Here is an 18,777-nt window from a genome sequence, read left to right as displayed (position 1 = left end):
TCTGTCCCTGACCCTTTAACTGGCTCTCTGATAACACAGTCTTAAGATCCTTAGTCCCTGAAGACAGATGAGCCTCAGGAAGTCTCCAGTCCCAGCACTGCTGCTGATATTCCTTCTGGGCCCTGTTAGCAGCATCTCTCCATACTTACCTTCTATGGGGAGAGAGACGTACTTCTTCAATACAGGGCTGCTCATTCACTGCATGAGACTCACAGGGAGCTCCAGCCCAGTCAGATGTCCTACTGCTTCTCCTGCCAGCTGTTGCCAGCTGTCACCACCTGATGGCCCAGGGCCAGATGTCTGACAGCTGTTGTAATGAGAGGTGGTGGGGCAGGGCGGAGGGGGGGGCGTGGAGAGGCGGGTGCAGCTGCCTCAAAGCATAAGAGCCACAGCCTCTCTCTTACCTCTACTACTACTTAGGCTACTGCAGACGTGGGCTGAGATCTCATGTCTGAATACGAGGCCTCCCTAGGCAAGAGGTATGTGGGTGTGGGTGGTCATTTTACTTTTCCCACCCAGTGTTCACTCTGGCAGATCAAGGCAGCTGATGGGGCCATTCATCTGTCTCTCCTAAGATGAGCACCAGGGAGAGAAACTACAAGGGGACAGGGCTTCAAATACAGGTCAGAGTGTTCTTACCCAGACCCAGCCCTGGATCTCCCAGGGCTACACTTCTCAGGCCATTGAGCCTAGTTGCACACCACACAGATTCCAGAGTTGAGGTCTCTAAAGGAAAGGGGTTGCCTGAAGAAATCAGTTGTATCACCCTGCAGGGTCACCTGCCCATGCTTCTCCTTATGCCTACCCTACATTCCTGGGCAGCCAGGGTCTCTGAGGTCCCTCTCCCATCATCTAGGCATGTTAGAGAGCCAGGCAAGGTCTGGAAGGAGTATGGTTTTTGTGGAAGGAGACCCTGAGTTAGGCCAACACGATCCAGTATCCAAACCCAGCCAACAGTAGGATTGTGGGCAGTCTGAAAGGATGAGTAGAAGCCACAGAGTAGAGCTGCCTGTGCTCAACAGGTCACATTCAGGGTCACCCCACTGAGCACCTTTAACTCTTCTCTCTTCAAAGACAAGGGACTCTGTCTTTGTCTCACCCTTTTGTTCCAAGTCCCGCTGCACACAGTAGAGAATCATGACCTTCCCTGGAGGCAAGCACTGACCATGAGAACTTCCTCAGGAAAATGACATTAACTGGCCAACTTCCCTGTCCGCTATGAGGAGCGAGGGGGTAGTCTGGTGAGGACCCTCCTGCTGGCCTTCCATCTACATCAGACACCACGCCAGGACCTGCTCAACCCTGCTATCAGCAAGGTACCAGAATGGAGCCAGGGTCCTGCAGATCAGTCCGCAGACGCCCTCTGGAACCCCAACTCCTAGTGAGCACAGATTGCTCTTTCCCCTGTCTTAGCTGGGCCTGGTCCTAGTTGGAGGTTCAAGATTATGGGGTCAGAGAAACAAGCCTGGACAGCAAGCACAGGCGGTCTCCCATTCAGGTACGGCGCACTACATGGCAAGCCCACTGCTTATTGCCTTGGAGGCAATTTTCTGCTCGTTTTGGTGGATGTCATGAATACCAACCTTCTCCTCTCCTCATTGGCTGACCTGAGAGGTTCTGAGCCCAAATGAGGATGAAAGCTCATGGAGGCTTTTGATGCCTCAGGTGGGGCATGATGGGAAGACAGCATGGACAGCTACCAGAACTCTGGTGGGTGGGACCATGAAGAGCCAGTGATGTATAGCAACCAGGGAAGGCTGAGACAGGACAACTGAGGATCCAAATCTGACCAGGCAGTGATCTTGCTTGGATAAGGCTGGCTTGGAAGGATTAAGAACTGGGGTTTGGCCCAGATCTGCAACAGGAAGGGTGCCCTGGCCGACCATGAGGTGAGATCATACAAGGTTCCATTATTATGTATCAGTCTTTCTACGTTGCAATAGTTCTTGAGGGGCCTCAGGGTGATCTTCAGACTTACCAAGACCCCCACCCCTGGGAAGGGTTACCTGTCTCCAAGTGGGAGTTGTACAGTGCCAGGCCTAGGTCCTAGGCTAATCAGAGGGCCCAGAACTGGAACCAGATTAGCATCCGTTTCTGCTACAAACAGACCCTGGCTCCAGCTATATTGGCATCCCCTCCTCTTCAGATCCAGGTGGCTCCAATCCAGGCTGGAGTTGCCATCGCAGAGGTCCCTCTTAGAACTTCCCACTCCTCCTCTGAGGAACCATCACCACCAAAGATGGCGATCCTGTCCAAGCTCACCACGGGGTTCCTGGGTGGCTGACTCAGTTAACAGTGGAATCAAATGATCACCTAGAAACTTGGTCAGGCCAGCCATGGCCTGAGGCAAGCATACCCTTCACATTATCCCTCACCTCATTAAGAGACTTGTGAGGCCATAATAAAGCGTCAGCTCTGAGACTCTAGGGTGCTGCAGAAATACGCCTGGGTCTTCATATGGCTGAGAGGCGCCCTGGCTACCACCTGCATCTGCAGACACACAACTCTCAGAAGGGCTCTGCCAAAGCGGTCTAGAATGAATACTGCAGCTCCGGCACCACAAAGCTAGACGGAGCTCCTTCTTCTACTAGGACACAAGAAGTTCTTTGCGTGGTGCGCTACCACCAACTGTGGGAGGAACTGCCCTCCACACTGAAGAGCATATCGCCACACTCTGTCCCTGATGCTGGAGGTTCAGCCTGGCTACATAGGGCCCAGCTTTGTGATGTCTGGGAGATCAGGGCAGCTCTTCTTCGCTGTGCCTGGTGTTCTGGCCAAGTCTGTGGCTTTTAAGGTGTCTCCACCCCAAGCTCCTCTTCTGTGTCACAGTTCCTCTGTGGCTATGTCCTGGTCCTGGAACAAGGCTCTGATCTCTAGCCAGGTCCTCTGACTGCAGGGTGGGGCAGCAGCCTGTGTCCTTCCCAACTCATCTTTGTACTATCACCCTTCCCTGGGCATTAGCCTTGGCCCTTCCCTGCCCCCAGGGACAGCTGCAGGACAGCGCATGGACATCCTTTGAAGCTGGAGGAGGGAGGGGTGTCACACCCAAGGGTGTCAGAGCCTGCGCCAACCTTTCAAGTTTGCCGGCTTTTCCAGTGAATCAGCTTATCACTGCCTAGATGGGTCAGATGGAGGCTCAGGCATGGCTCCCTACTGCATCACTAATGCACCCACTCCTGAATCTCCTCCTACATGACATCCAATTAGAGGACACTATGCCTGGCGGGCCCATGGGCCACACCAAGGACAGCAGTATTCCCTCCTGACCTCTAAGTAGGGAAAGCTAGGGACATATGTACTTGCCCATGTGAGAGGGTTTCGGCAGGCAGGGGAGAGCTATTTCAGGCCCCTTCTTCTGTCCTGGACCCACAGTCCCTCATCTCCCCAACAATTTGCCCCCAGCTTTCAGCAGGCTACCACACTCAGCACATATTAAGCCCGGGCAGCAGGAAGCATCTGGATGACACAGGCCTGGGAAGAGGGGGCGCTTAGGTGGATAGACAGGTGCCTCCTATCAGTAAGGCTAGGTGTCTCCACTCCATGCCCACCTTTTGGACACTGCCAGGCTGTCCTCAGAGGCACTGTCCTCTTCTACCCAAGCTCAAAGCACACAGGTCATTTATTTCTACCCATGTGACACAGCAGCCCTCTGGACACATGGGGAAGACGGTGAATTCAGCTTTGAAAATGTGTTAAAGCAACCAGGAAACAGGGTGGGGTAACCAGCATGTACCTTTACAGGGATGAACCGAGCACATCCACATGAGGCCTTTCCAGAGCTGAGCTTGAGACATGGGCTCACAGCTCCTGCAAGTGAGCGGGGACAGCCACGGTGGTCTGAGACAGACACAGAGCTCTAAGCTCCAGGGCGGGTTGCCTTACCTACCTTGCAACCCTTTTCCCAGTCGCTCACCACCTGCTGCTCTCCCCAGGAAGATCTTGCTTATAAGGCAGCAGATGAAAGGCGAGGATGAGGGGTTGCTCTCACTCATTGGTTGGTTCCTGGCCTTAGGCCAAAGATAAGGGCTCAAGGCTGGGTCTCCTCTCCCTCAGAGCGGCTCCTCTCTGCCTGCTCCCTGGAACGGTGCGTTTGTACGACACAAGTAGCCTACTGCCTAAGGGCCCCCCCTCTTCCCAACTCCTCCTACCTCAGAAAAACTTGGCCTAGTGCTTAGCCATCCCTGTCTGAGGAACATCCGTCTACCACCAGCTATGGGCATGAAGACCCACTATGCCTTGAACATGCACCTGGGCACCCCCAGCGCCTGGCAGCCAGAGATGGCCCTGTCACTAACAGCCAGGATCACCCCAATGTGGCTACCCCAAAAGGCCAAGGGCTAGGAGCTGTCCTATGTGATGGAGACCTGTAAGAAACTAACCCTACTCCTAAGGGGTCCACATGGAGAGATGCTGGTGAAACCATCTGACCGCTTGTTAACTGTAAATGCTAAGAAAGGCAACTACTCTCCGGGAGATGCTCTCAAAACTATGGCAGGACCCTTGGTGGGTTGTACACGTGGGATCTTAGATTGAACTAACTTGCCACCTATTACACAAGCACTCTGCTACTCAGATATACGCCCAGCCCTGTGTCTTAGGGAGCTCTGAACCTGGGACAGACATCTCAGCCTTCAAAAAGGCTAGGTGAATCAGAGCCTCAGTTTCCCTGATAAAAAAGAGCTGCCACATCACCATAGGAGCACCTGGGAGCATGTACAGCTGGAAGCCCTGAGGGCAGAGGTTACTGTGACCTGGGGCTGGCCCTACCCCAACTCTAAGCTAAGGCCACACAAAATGGAACAAGAAAATGTAGGTTTCCAGCCTAGGACAAGATCATGCACCAAACAGAGGCATAGTACTCAGCCAGGTGTGCAGAGCAGCACTGCAAACAGGCCCCAGCGTGATGCCCAAACACCTCATACAACTAGCTAGCTGCAGCTACTCCTGGTACACCATGAAGCTCAGACACCTGAGGTGCCACAGAGGACAAAGCCTGGCAAACCCCAGGCCTGAGGCTTAGGAAAGGCAAGGCAAGCGCTTCCCTAGAGGAGAGACACAGGCATAGTATCAGTACATGTGTATACATGTATGCTGGCACATGTATGCACACATGCACACCACTACAAGTATGTGAGTAGACAAAAAGTGGACATGTGTGTGTGTGTGCGTGCTCACTGGCAAATACACACACAGAGAGCAACCCCAGGTAAAAACACCAGAATGAGAAAAAGGAGGCACATTTTTGTTTAACAAAATAAATTAAATATACGAGGCTTCAGCTCAAACTCTATATAAAATTACAGAGCCCAGGCAGCCATGGACAGTGAGGGTACCCAATGATGTAACCACAAGGCCAGATAGCCATGGACAGTGAGGGTACCCAATGTAACCACAAGGCCAGGCAAGTCCCAGGCCCCAGGGCAGGTCAGAGTTTCTGTGTCAAAGCCCTCCTTACATCATTATTAATATTATTTCACTTCTTAAATATAAATATTGAGGCCGTTCTCTCTAGCAAGGGGAGGGTGGCTCAAATCTCCAGGATGATTGCCCTACTCACCCCAGCCAGGTTGCTGGTGGGCTCCTGGACACCCAGGGCACATGTAGGCAAAAGTAGCCACCAAGGCCAGGCAGGGACACAGGTGGGCAGGGGTGGGGAAGTGGCCATGGCCACTAAGACTTGAGGGAGATTCCTTCAACTAGCCATTGCTACATGTCACTGCAAAAGTCACACCACAAATCCTCCTGAAGGCTTCTCAAGTTGTGCGTGCACTTGCGCACACATTTGTGTTTTTAAATGTGTTGTGTTGGGGTCTGGCTGTCAGTTCATCTGGTAGAACACATGTCTATATGGCCAAATTTGTGAGTGCCTACCACAGGCCACCCTAAGCCACTCTGCCTCCACTGTTCTCAATCCTTCCAGCCTGCTGCCTTGGTCCCCATATGCCTACCTCAGGGCACAGCGCTTGAAGATTGGCTGCAGTTAGCACTGATAGTGGACACGCTGGTGCTGGTGAAGCTTGCCCTCCACATGAGAGTGTGTGTGTGCATGTGTGCGTGTGTGTGTGCGTGTGCACATCTGTGTACAGTTTGGGGTACAACTTGGGGCCGGCAGTTGAGCCCGAGGCCAGGATGTGCTGGGGGACCATGGTGGACCCTTGCTCCTCACATAGGCCCACAGCCAATGACGGCAGTTCCTTGTCACCACTGCGGTCTCGGGATGTCCCTGGAGGCCGATGCCCGGGCACAGGAAGGGTAGACACAGGGACACAAGGCTTCTTCTTGGTCTGGCAAAGCCAGAGCAGTACGGTGCCCAGGATGAAGACAGCACCAGCCGGGATGCCGATCACCACAGGCCACGGCAGGCTTGTGGTTGAGGATGAAGGAGACACAGGAGGCCCTGGAGGTTTGGGGTCTGCAAGAGAGAACAAGAGGTTGTCCCTACACTAGTGGGACAACCAGCCCAAGTGTGAACCACATACACAGTACCCCTGGACTCCCTATGAGGCAAGGATGACCCATAAGGAAGGGGAAAGGATAGGGAGGCCCCCACCTGCCAGGTGGACACTGGGGACCCACCCAGGACAGTCAAGACCAGTGGTAGGGACTGAGAGCAAACATGGGTGGGCAGCCCACACACACACCTGGTAATACAGTGAGGAAGGCACTACGGAAACTGTAGCCCATGGTGTTTGCACCCAGGCAGATGTACATGCCAGCGTCATCCTGGCGGGCCCGAGAGATGAGCAGCTTGTTGAGGTAGGAGCCGTCAGGCCGTGACCACACATCACCAGTGGGCAACACCACAAACTTCTGGCCGCCCACGTCAATGGTGGAGTTGTGGCGACCCTCAGAGCCGTACTCCACCCGCTTTAGCCACTGGATCACCGGCTTCACGTCGCTGCGCACCTTGCACTGGAAGGATGTTGTCCCACCGAAGTCCACTGTTGTATTCACAGGGTGAGTCCCCGTGAGCACAGGCTTGGAGCGGGTGCGCTCTGTGCCAGGGGCAAATGAACGTGTGTCAGCACAGCTTCAGGCACCACGGGACCCTGTCCTACCCCAGACCTGCCACTCACGGATCACGTCCACTTTGTAGGTGGCGTTGATGGCACCCGCCCGGTTGGATACGCGACACGTGTACTTGCCACCGTCTTCGGGCTTCAGGTTCTTCAAGCTCAGCGTCCACTTCTTCTTCCTGTGCTCACTGCCCTCTGGACGTGTCAAGGTCTGGTCATCCTTCATCCATGTGATATCTGGCCGCGGGTGCCCGCTGGCCACACATTTGAGCCGCACAGAGCTACCCACAGGCCGTGCAATCACTCGGCGCCTCATCTTGGAGGGCTGTGTGAAGCGAGGCCGTGCTGTGGGGCAGGGCGGCATCAAGGTCAGTGGGGAGGGGTGCATGAGGACGCCAGGATAATGGCACTGCCCCATTCCAAGCACACAGAATCTCCCTACCCCACGCTTACCCCACTGCTGGCTGGCTGGGTCCTCCTGGCCCCCAGAAGAGCCACCAGGCCCGGGGCTCTCCTTCCCTGGACTGACATCGTCTGTAGAGAAATAGGTCATACGGAGGCCAGGTGAGAGGTAAAGGGGAGCCCCTCCTCAGTACCCAGCACGGCTTGGCTTAGACAGCCCTAGAACCCAAGCAAAGGCCATGGACACACCCACATGTCAGGATTCAGGGACAGCTGGGCAAGGGCGGCCTGCCAGCCCCCCTCCCTGGGTGCAGGTGACCCTGATAGGCTTGGTAGGACTGGAGAACTGCCCCCCACCCTGGCTCCGGGGGGTCTGCAGGGCCTGGGAGGAGGGGGCCATGCCCAGCCAGCAGCTGCAGTAACCCTAGCCCACATCAAGGGGCCGAGTGCTTGGTGCAGAGACGTGGCTTACATACCGCCTGGTCATCATCCTCTTTGAAAGGATGGGGGTGGGGAGGGTGGACAGCAGTAATATTCCCATCCCAAACCCAGAGAAGGCCTTGAGGCCTATACTGGGCAGTAGGGGGGGGGGCAGGGGGGAAGGGCGTAATAAGGAATGCCCCCTTGCTGCCCTAGGACAGCCGCCTCTTCCACCCAGCCTGGGACTAAGGGCCAGGCTGTCCCAGGCCACTACCTTAGACCTCCACTGCAAAGAGAGTCAGCTAGGCCCAGGGCCCCACACCAGGGAGCCCAGCAAGGAAGGTGGGCCACGCCAGCTCCCAATGTGTGGAGGGCGTGTCATCAAAGACACCGCCCATTCCCTATCGACCAGGCCCCAGGGACAGAAGAGAACAGAGGCCATTCACTTCTTGCGGCCTCTCTGAACTCTGAAACCTGAGCCTCAAAGTCATGGCTGCCAAAGCTTACACTGCCAAGTCCTCAGCCCACTCCACCCTACCCTACCCAGCAGCTCTTCAGTGGAATCACACTGCCTGGGCACCACCCACCATCCATTTCTGTCACCTGGAAACAAAGGCCCAAGGCTGACCCAGTGGCAGGGGGCGCCTAGGCTGTCTTAAGGCCCAGGCTGGGAATGGGGACACGGAAGACCTCCTGGACCTGTCTGTGTCCAGGCAGATTTGATGCAGGCTGAACAAACAGGGTGGGAGGATGGGAGGATCCGGGGTGTCTGCCATACATGTTGTGCCCAGGCAATCTTAGCCCAACCATAATCTCTGACTTGCGAACCAAACTGACCCATAACGATGAGAGTGTAGTTGACGCTGAGGCTGCCAAAGCCGTTGGTGGCCTTGCACACATAAACACCTGCGTCCTCGGCCTCCACCTCCTTCACCTTCAGCCCCTGGGGTAGCACACGGAAGCGGCTCCAGCCACTGTGGATTGTGCGGCCATCTTTGGTCCACATGGTCAACGGTGGTGGGTCCCCCTCTACCGGGCACTGTAGCCGCACAGTGCGGCCCAGGCGGGCCACCTGCCGTGAGACCACCTTGTCTGCCATTCTTGGGGGTCCTGCAGGAGTTAGAGGACTCGGTTGGGGGGAAACGCATGCGGGGGTGGGGGACAAAAGCTTGACACCGGTGCTGGGAACCCCCCCCACAGACTCCACTAAGGCAGTCTGCTTGGAACCCCCTGCTTCCCAACGACAGCAGCCTATCCCCCCCCATGTCAGCCTCAACCTTGCTGCTGCTGTGTCACCACAGCAGGCAGGGTGCAGCTCAACTTGATAATATGTTTAAAAATTCAAACCAAGAAAACAGGGCCATGCCTTTGTCTCACCAGAGAGAACTACTTGTTCCCTGGTCAGAAAGGAGGGGGCCAGGCCGGGCGGTGGTGGTGCACACCTTTAATCCCAGCACTCGGGAGGCAGAGGCAGGTGGATCGCTGTGAGTTCAAGGCCAGCCTGGTCTACAAAGTGAGTTCAGGACAGCCAAGGCTACATAGAGAAACTCTGTCTCAAAAAACCAAAAAAAGAAAGAAAGAAAGAAAGGAAGGAAGGAAGGAAGGAAGGAAGGAAGGAAGGAAGGAAGGAGGGGCCACAGGAACAGGACAAACCGGATGGGCTTCGGCTGGTCTCATTTCTACACACATAGCCTCGTAGCGTATCTTACGTTCTGGCTACACATTGTGCTACCTCTGGCACCTGACGTTTCCTCATCGCTGATCAGTCAGGCCCAGGGAAGGGACAGCATGGAAACGGGTCAGCAAGAGCAATCACCAGGATAAAGAGCCAGTGTCTGCCAGCACTCACTCACTGCCATATACACCCATCAGTGAGGACACCTATAGGCACAAATGTGTGTACACCCGTGTATGAACTGGTTGTTCTGTCTGTGTGCTCTGTGTCTGAGTTCATGGACAGAATTTGCTCTGAGCTGTCAGCCAGTCCCAGGGGTCCTAGCCTGTCAAGTGGCTAGACCTCACAGGGTCACAATCCCAAATCCAAGGGGTCAGAGGAATCAAGAGGGTTACTGGGGTCCACAGGATGAGCTGTGGCTGGGCACAGGCACTCGGTTCCTAACATAGATTCCACTCAGGGAACCTGTGTCACAAGGAAGGACGCACTGGGTCTTGGGGGGGGGGGGTGACAGCCCCCCAACAAGATGTTCATAGAAGGGGCCATAGCAGAGGCTCAAGTCCCACAAGTCAAGACCATCTTAGAAACAGCCAATTCCTTGAACCCACAACTCTAGCCATCAGAAATACACTCCTAACACCACTGACCCACACCACACACCCTTCTCCTTAGCTCCAGCCATCAAGAAAAAAATGTATGGGGGGGGGGGCGGGGCTGGAGAGATGGCTCAGTGGTTAAGAGCACTGTCTGCTCTTCCAGAGGTCCTGAGTTCAATTCCCAGCAACCACATGACAGCTCACAATCATCTATAATGAGATCTGGTGCCCTCTTCTGGTATACAGACATACATGAAGGCAGAATGCTGTATATGTTATAAACAAATATATCTAAGAAAGAAAGAAAGAAAGAAAAAAGGTATCTCTGGGCTGAAGGGCAAGGACAGGAGTGTGACCAGGTGCCTCAGGCAGCAAGTGAGCGCTTGGCTAGGAGAGTGAGCACAGAGTGCACAGAGCCTGCAGATGTCAGCAAGGTGTAGGGCTGAGGGGAAAAGGATGCGAACTGTAGCCACTGCACGAGCCTGTCACAGGGTCACCTCTGAACAATCAGAGGCACCCACAGTCCTACAGACCACCCACATGTCGCATTTCTAATCTGTCAGTGAGAGGCATCTACTCAGCACATCAGATAATTCTAGCCTTGATGGTCTTGGGCAGAGGATGCACAGTTAGCTGAGCAGAAGTGTGCCAACAGGGCGTCTGTGCAGACTCAGTGGTTAGTGCTGCACAGGGCCTGGGGGCACATGTGCTTTGTAATCAGCTGGCACTTCCTCAGCATGCAGTTACCCTAGTTAATGTGGCCACCTTCGGCTCAGGCATACCCCCATGGATATCTTCAGACTCCCAGAGACTGCTTCCCAAGGCCCTATGGTACACCTCCCTCCCAGGACCCACTCTAAAGTACTACGGTGGCTCTAAGGAGGCAGAAGAAGTCAGTCCAAGGGGAGGGGGCCATGTCTCCCAGTGAAAACCCAAGGGCATTAACTACTCCTGCTCAGTGGGGCAGGGAGCCACGGAGCAAGAGAATCCTCCCAAACATCTTCTTTCACTTGTATCCACAGGCCCAGACCCTTTCCCATTTTTTTCTGAGACCCTTTCCTCCAAGTCACATCTCTGCTTCCACTCAGTTCCCTTCATCCCTGACCTGGGCCCGAAGCTGCTACCAAGGTCTCAACAACAGCTCTCTTCCTCACTTTCCTTCCTGGCGCCCTCTGGGAAGGGAAAGAGCAGAGGCAGGAAGAGGGCTGTCATAAGCCCACCTCTCCCCTACCCTCCCCCCTAATAGACCACCTAAGGCAGCGATCTAAGCACAGCTGCCCCAAATGTTCCCTCCTGCATCCAGCTTACAGTGTGAAAGGCTGCTGGGCGCTTAGCACACAGGCTCCTAAGATCCCTTCCCTACGCCTTGCCAAGTCTCAGCCCCACTCCCAATCAACCCCTGCCTACCACCTGCCACTGCCTGAAACCCCCCCCCCCCCCACTCACAGTGCCCCTCCCAGGCTTCAGGTGAAAGAGAAACTGGCAAAAGCCCTGCCTGGCCCCGCGGCTCCCAACCAATCTGGCACCTGGCCTCACGGACTGACCCACACATTCACACATACACACATACATTCATTCAGTGGCCTGGAGATGTTCTGTGGGCATGCCTGGGAAGGCCCCAAAGCCAGACTAACCCTATCACCCTACACCACACAGGGAGATCCTTAGAGAAACCTAGCATCACCATGCCTACAGGAAGCACCATCCCGCCTGGCCTCAGACAGAGGGAAAGGGGCCCAGGAGAGAACACAAAGATACAGGAGGCCTGCCATGACCACTGCCGAGGGATAGGGCTAAGTGAGCGCCAGATGACCGGAAGCGTGGACCTTGGGGCCTGCCTGCACACACACACTGCTGGGGGACAAGCTGGCGACAGGCTGGCCAGAGGAGCCAGCCTTATCCTAAAGCAAACAGTACCCTGCCTGCCCTGCCCCCAACTGAGCTCTACTGTACCCCACCGTAGGGTTGGGCCTCAGGCTTGTTACAGAGAGCCACTTAAGGAACCCTTCCACCCCTGTGCACAAAAAGCCCAGCCCCTAGAATTCTGAGAATTTGGGCCATAATATGGCCACCTTGGATCTATATTTAACTCAGGAAACACAGCCCCCTTTGTTCTACCTGGACAGCCATCCACTCTACCCAAGCAGTGAGGAAACTAAGGACTTGCAGCTCAAGGGCACCAGGGACATTACTGCCCCCACACTCTGCAGACAGGAGAGCTCTCCGCAGAGGCTGGGGCCCAATGGCCATACCTGAACTTCCAACAGGGCTTGTCTGACTAGCCCACCCAGGCTAGCTCCTCCTTCAGGAATCCTGGGGACCTGAGAAAGCCCAACACAGACTGGATCCAGAAGGCTGGGGCAGGTGAACACAGGTACAACGAAAGTGGGTGTATTCTTGCTCCTCGGATGGGTAACATGGAGAGCAGACACTGGGGTGTTCACGTCCTGAAGGCCCCAGGCCACGAAGGGAGCTATACCAGCTTCTGTCCTCTCCATAACTTCTACAGCCAGGTCAGCCATGTCCATACCTCTGAAAACCCATGCAGCCCCAGCCAGACCAGACTAAACATTCATACAGGAGGGGACAGCATTGGGGACCTTCTGCAGGAGGCATCGTCTGTGTAGAAGTTCTTCACCTGAAGGATGTGGTCAGTGTCAGGTCTTAGATGCCAGGCTGGGGACTACAGGGGGAAATGCCCAAAGGGTCGGGTTAGAGCCTGAGAACTGGTAGGACAGGCACAGCTGAAAGCTGGGGTTCCAGGCCTGTTCACCTGAACTCCCCTCCTCAAACAGCCAGTGGTCTAGGCACTGGCTGGCAACTGACCCTGAACAAAGCAAGAATGTGACGTGAGAAAACCCACCTGGCCAGCTCAGGCCCAGCTTGGCCCTGGTGAGGCCTGCACATCCCTAGGAATTTCTGGCCTGAAAGGAATTCTCTGGCTAGTCAATGAGCTTGGCTATGGGGTTGGGTCAGCTAGCTCACAGAGAATCTCCTCCTGAAGATGCAGTGACTGAGTAGGGGACTCAGGGGATAGTGAGATGAGCTTCAGCCACACAGGATAAGCTCTCTGGACACCCCTGCAGGGTCTACAACAGAAGCCAACCCAGCTAGTGTCCCAAGGCACCTGACGATAGTGACGGGCCTACCAGGTAATGGTCTTTCTTTTTTTTTTTTTTTTTTTTTTTTTTGAGACAGGGTTTCTCTGTGTAGCCTTAACTATCCTGGACTCACTTTGTAGACCAGGCTGGCCTCGAACTCACAGTGATCCACCTACCTCTGCCTCCCAAGTGCTGGGATTAAAGGCGTGCACCACCACGCCCGGCCCTGTAATGGTCTTTCTATGACTGATGTGACACCCCCTACCACGGCGCTGCCCTGGCCCCCTGCCTGTGAGGGTTTATATCCCACAATACACACAGCTGGGGCCCCAGCACAGGGGAGACAAGTCTTCTAAGGCCAGCACCAGCTAGGAGGCCCAAGCCCATGAAATAAATAGCAGAGATGGCCCACAAGAGAAAGAGCACAGGTGATAGTCGCAAGGCCCAGCTGCCCATTAGGTGTGCAGGATTAGGCTCTGTTGTCTTAAGGCATGCACACACTCACTCACTCACTGTGGACAGTAATGCACAAGCCCAGCGCCGTCAGAGGGCTAAGGCTTGGCAGCAAACTGAAGGTGCCCAAGGGCCAGACCCACAGGCTCTGCAGCCGGATTGAAAGGTCCCAGGCAGGTGGCTATTCTATAAACCAAGGCCATCCAGGCATCCCAAAAAGGCATCATGCTCCAACAAGATGGTTCTTAGAGCCAGCTTGCCTGTTGCCCAGCAGTAGCAATGAGGCAAGCTGGAAGGACCTGGGGAAAGGGTTCTCTGGAAGCAATACCTAGTTCTCTAGGTCTGTTCCTCTCTCCGGAATACCTCAGCTACCACAGCTGTACACTGCTAGCTCCTAGACACTCACTGACCCGCCAAGACCACATATCGTAGCATAGGTATTAGATAAGGCCACAGCCCTATAGGAGACACATATAAAGGGACTGCCTCAGGCCTACTGAAGGGGACTCATCTGGACATCCAGCCCCTGACCCCTCTTCTCACAAATGCCAGCTTGTCGGGCCACGGGCTAGCTTCAAGTCAGGGCAACCAGCAGGCTTCTGCCCCTAAACAAGGCCAAACTCTGACCCCTACTACCTCAAAAACTGTCAAAATAAGATTATTTCCTGAACCCAAAGTTCCTGAGGCAGAGTTCAGTTGCTAAGGCAACATGCCACCTAGCCCCTACAAAGACTGAAGGGATGTTTGGACCGCCTAAACCAACCAGTCCAGGCAAACCCACCCAAAGCCCACACTACTGCCAACACAGAGATTTCTTAGGGACAGAGTGAGGATGTGTGGGCTTCCCAAGGGGCCTAGTTGTCTGCAACATGTGTGGCACATAACCTCAGTCCAAGTCACACTGCCACCACCGGAAGCTGGAATGTAGGCTGCGAGGAGTGTAGGGGCAGCTCAGTAGAAGTCTCTGGTCTGGTGTCCCAAGTTCCTGGAGGGCAACCAGCACTGTTGTCAAGGGCTGAAACGTTCTCCTGCTGTTCAGCCCCACACCTGAGTCAGAACAGCAGACGGCTCCCTTGCCACCCACTGCTGGTGACACCACTACACCTAGCTCTGCAGGTCCTTGGCAGCTCACACGATTCTCTCAGGAAATAGACTCCTGGTGGAAAGAGGGGATGTACTTCCTGCTCAGTGGGAAGCGCTTGCTTTTAACAGCCGCCCGGTGGCGTGCTCCTTCTGTCCACCTCTCCTAGGCCTATGCTGCCTACACCTGCCATGAGGCTACTCTGTCTGTACCATAGCCTGAGGCTCCAGCTCCACTCTGAGGAACCCCCTACTCCCCTTCACCTTGAGGTGTAGGCAAGAGGACTGGTCAGAAGAGCAGGTAGCAGGGTGAGGAGAGCACCTACGAAGCATGGAAACAGAGACGCAGACACGCCTTACTGCCTATGTATTCTGGAGCTGCCATATTAAGGCAAAAAGAGGGACACAAGGCCACCGTGGCGAAGCATCAGGCCCTGGCGATACAGAGGGCAGGTGGCCAGGAGGGGAATGAGGCTGTTGGGCCACAGCCAATTGCCCCCAGCACTACCAGCAAAGACTGAGCCAAGGCCAGGAAAGGCAGAGACTAGAGGCCTCAGCTGGGGAAAAACCAACATTTCCCTAGTAAGGGCCACAGCACAGGGCAGGCAGACTGAAAGGCAACTCTGAGAGCCCAGAGGCCCATTGATCCTGCACAAAGGATAAAGGAGCCTGTGGTCGGTATTTCCAGGCCTAGCCAAAGGCGACTTTGTTCGTAGCTCCCTCCCCACCCCCATGGGGACAGTGATTTATTTTCCCTTCCAGGAATAGGGCCCCAGATGTGAATGGGAGGCTGGCCCATATCCCTACCTCGCAGGGGCTAGCTAGGCCTGGCTCCTGAACATCCACCGCTCTCCAGCCACACTCTGATCACTCACAGCCTGTGAAGAACAGAGGCCTTCTACAGCCTGGTCAAAAGCCAGGGTCAGCTCCACACACACGGCCCGCCATCGTCTCCACAGCCTCACACATCCTTCTCTATAGCACAGCACTCCAGGCCAACTGCTGCAGTGGGCAGCCATGACAGGCCCTCTAACCATCCACCAGGGCCTGCTCGCTCCAATCCTAAAAGTTGGGTCCAAAAGACAAGAGAAACCTGTGTGAGCTGCTCAGAGACTGATCCCAGAGCCATCCTTACAAAAGGTCAGAGGCCGCACTTCTCAGAAAGCCCTACACTTTTAGACTTATCTTTGAGAATGGTATTCCGCTCTGACACTTAATTCTCACCGTGAGAAACAGAACGGAGTGAACCAAAACGTATCTTTTTTTCAAACTGGGGGTGGTGGGGGAATATCTTGAGGCAAATTCACCAACATTGTGAAACTTGGGGCAAAGGGGAACTTTTAAAATACGATCCGAATCTAGAGACGTACAGATTCCAGAGTCTGTGACACCCCAGGGAAATAGCTTTCAAAACAGCCCAAACTCTACATGCAGTTCTCTGGCCCGGCTTAAGGTCAAAATTGGGCCTACTCACGGAAGAGCCACTGGAGAAGGAATGCATTTGGAATAGCTATGCCCCCCTCCAGTCCAGATTGTGCCTGAAGGGAGAAGTCAGCATAATTCAGGAAACGCCCTTCTTCCACTACCGCCGCAGCACCCCTGCCCTTGGAAGGTAGCTCTTTCCAGCTCCCTAGTGCTGGCCAGGGGCCTTCCCTGACACAGCCAAGGGCCCAGATATGAGGTGCAGTCCCAAGGCTTTGGCCAAAGGAGACAAAGGTGGCAGTAAAAAGGTAGAGGGTGCTGCGGCCCACTGCCACCCATCAGTCAACCTGAAAGTCCAGCCATGATCGTGGCAGGGCAGAGGCCTTTAGAACCTCCCTGTCTGAGCAGCCAAAGAAGAGGCAGGTGAAAGGATGGGGGTATCCAAACAAATAAAAGAGAAACTAAAGACTGGGTCACCAGTTGGGGGATTGAAGACAACTCACCCAGCATGGCCCAAGTGCCTACACGCCCAGGACACTGTCCAGCCCAGCTGTGCCTGGACAGCCCCCACCCTCCAGCCAGCCAGTCCCCAAGCAGAAGGGGGGGTTATAGTGGCATAAGGCCCACCTGGGCCGCCGCCCGCCGCCCAACACCAAACGTGGCCATATAAGGCCAGGTTGAACTCACTGCGCCCGCGCTGGGGGGAGGAGATGCGAAGCCTCAGAGGACTGGTGGACAGAGCAAGGACAATCCTGAGTGGCCAACACACTCAAAGGGCCCGCCTGGCCATGAGTCCTGCCTAACCATAGGGGAGATCAGCCCAGTGCCCCGTGACACTGGAACACGTGGGCAAAAATCCACGGGCACGTATCACCCCATCAGCTCTGGATGGATGCCCTTTGCCTGGGCTGGGTTTAGGGCAGAGATCCCCACAGGGCATCAGATGGGTGAGGCTGTATCCAAGCCATACTGTGGTGTATGCTGCAACAAAATGCTGTGTGTGTGGCTCTGTGGTCTACACTCTTCACGTGTCTTCCCTCAGAGACCAAAACTCACTGTGTAGAGATGCTGCTGACGCCTTGTGCTCTGGGAACTCCCAGCCTCTACACTACACGCTCACTACCTGTAACAGATAAGCAAGCCAAGGGTCCAGAGCTGGGTCAGGGGAAGGCTGGATCAGGGTTAGCGCTAACCACCAAGATGTCACCGACGCTCTCTATATTCAGCTAGCCACTGTCAGAGCCTCTACAAGTTCCCAGGAACCCAATAAGGTCCTCTGTGGCCACAAAGAGTCCACACCCCCCAAGAATCTGGGAGAGAGGTGACCACCTAGATATGCACTTGTAAGTGTGTGTGTGTGTGTGTGTGTGTGTGTGTGTGTGTGTGTGTGTGTGTGAAGGTTATGAGCGTGTCCTGGAAGGGACCTAGGCAAGGGCAAAGTCAAGTGATTCTGGGGCCCTTTAGGTGAGGTTTCAGACAAGGAGTGTGAGCTGAGGGTACCAGAGTGTGAACCCCAAGGAGTGAGGTGGAGGCATGTGAAGCCAGCAGTAACTTCAGGTTAAGGATGGAAAAGGGGGGGGGGGGGGGTGGGGGTTGACGGCCGGCTGCGATGGGGCAGACACAGACGGGAGGAGTGTGTGCCAGCCGTGCACTGTGGCAGGGTTCAGGGCTGGCGGGAAAGGGGCGGCGCTGCAGAGGCCAGAGCGCCAGACTGGGCGCCAGGACTCACCTCGCGCCGCCTCAGCCGACGGGAGGGCCCCCAGTAGCAACGGTGGCAGCAGCAGAAGCAGCGCAGGGCTCCGCGTCATCTCGCCAGTCAGACCTGGAGTAGGGGCGCGGTCACTGGGAGCCGGACTGGACGCCGCTCAGGGCTCAGGGCTCGGGGCCCTCAAGACCCCGGTCACTGCGGCACAGCCAGGGTTCAGCCCCCCTCGGCGCCGAGCTCCAGGCAAAGGAAGCGAGGCGCGTAGACGCTGAGCGTATCAAAGGCAGACAAAGGGTTTACACTAATTACCAGCCGCCCCCGCCGCCCCCTCTCCAAACACCGTCTGGATTCCTGGCGCTTGTAACTCGGGCCCTGCCCGCGGGACACACAACACCCGAGCGGCCCCGCAGATAATCGCCTGCGCCATTAGCGGACAAATTTGCGCTGGGAGGGGGGGGCCCACGTGGGGCGCGGGCGGGGGCGGGGCACGGGGCAGGGCCGCGGGCCCCACAGGAGCAGCCTCGGCGCGAGCCCGGCTCCCGCCCCGCACGGCGATCGCGGCCCTGCCCTTCGCCCCCGCGCTCCAACCCACTCCAGCCGTCCCTCCAAGGGGTCGCGGACGTACAGTCCGGCTCACCTCGACAGGGATCGGCGCTCGGGCGCCAGCAGGCGACAGGGTCAGAGCTGGGCCCGCGAGCAGCGCGCCGCGGTCATCGCTGCCCCGGGCGCCGCATCCAGCCCCCGCGCCCCCCCGGGCCCGGCCTGGGCGGGGCGGCGCTACCTGGGCGCTGGCGGCTGAGGCCGGGCTTGGGGCGCGGGGCGCGCTGTCCGCGCGGACAAACAGCGGGGCTAGGCGCGGGCCGGGGCGAGGGGCGGGCGGCAGGGCGAGGGGCCCGGGGCGCCGCGC

At 56.0% G+C, this 18,777-nt stretch overlaps 1 protein-coding gene across 1 annotated transcript; it reads right to left on the bottom strand.

Annotated features, from left to right (window-relative positions):
• Positions 1 to 5,415: 5,415 nt before the first annotated feature.
• On the bottom strand, positions 5,416 to 17,987 carry Fgfrl1 (fibroblast growth factor receptor like 1). Its single transcript, XM_051170497.1, is given in 7 exon segments — positions 5,416 to 6,055; positions 6,057 to 6,412; positions 6,642 to 6,995; positions 7,077 to 7,361; positions 7,470 to 7,550; positions 8,676 to 8,948; positions 17,895 to 17,987. Coding segments are annotated over 7 exon segments (1,503 nt in total). The 5' UTR covers positions 17,974 to 17,987; the 3' UTR covers positions 5,416 to 5,980.
• Between the last annotated feature and the right edge of the window lie 790 nt (positions 17,988 to 18,777).

This window comes from Acomys russatus, chromosome 28 (assembly GCF_903995435.1).
Source record: "Acomys russatus chromosome 28, mAcoRus1.1, whole genome shotgun sequence".
NCBI classification, from domain to species: Eukaryota; Metazoa; Chordata; class Mammalia; order Rodentia; family Muridae; genus Acomys; species Acomys russatus.
This window is presented reverse-complemented; position numbering and strand designations above follow the sequence as displayed.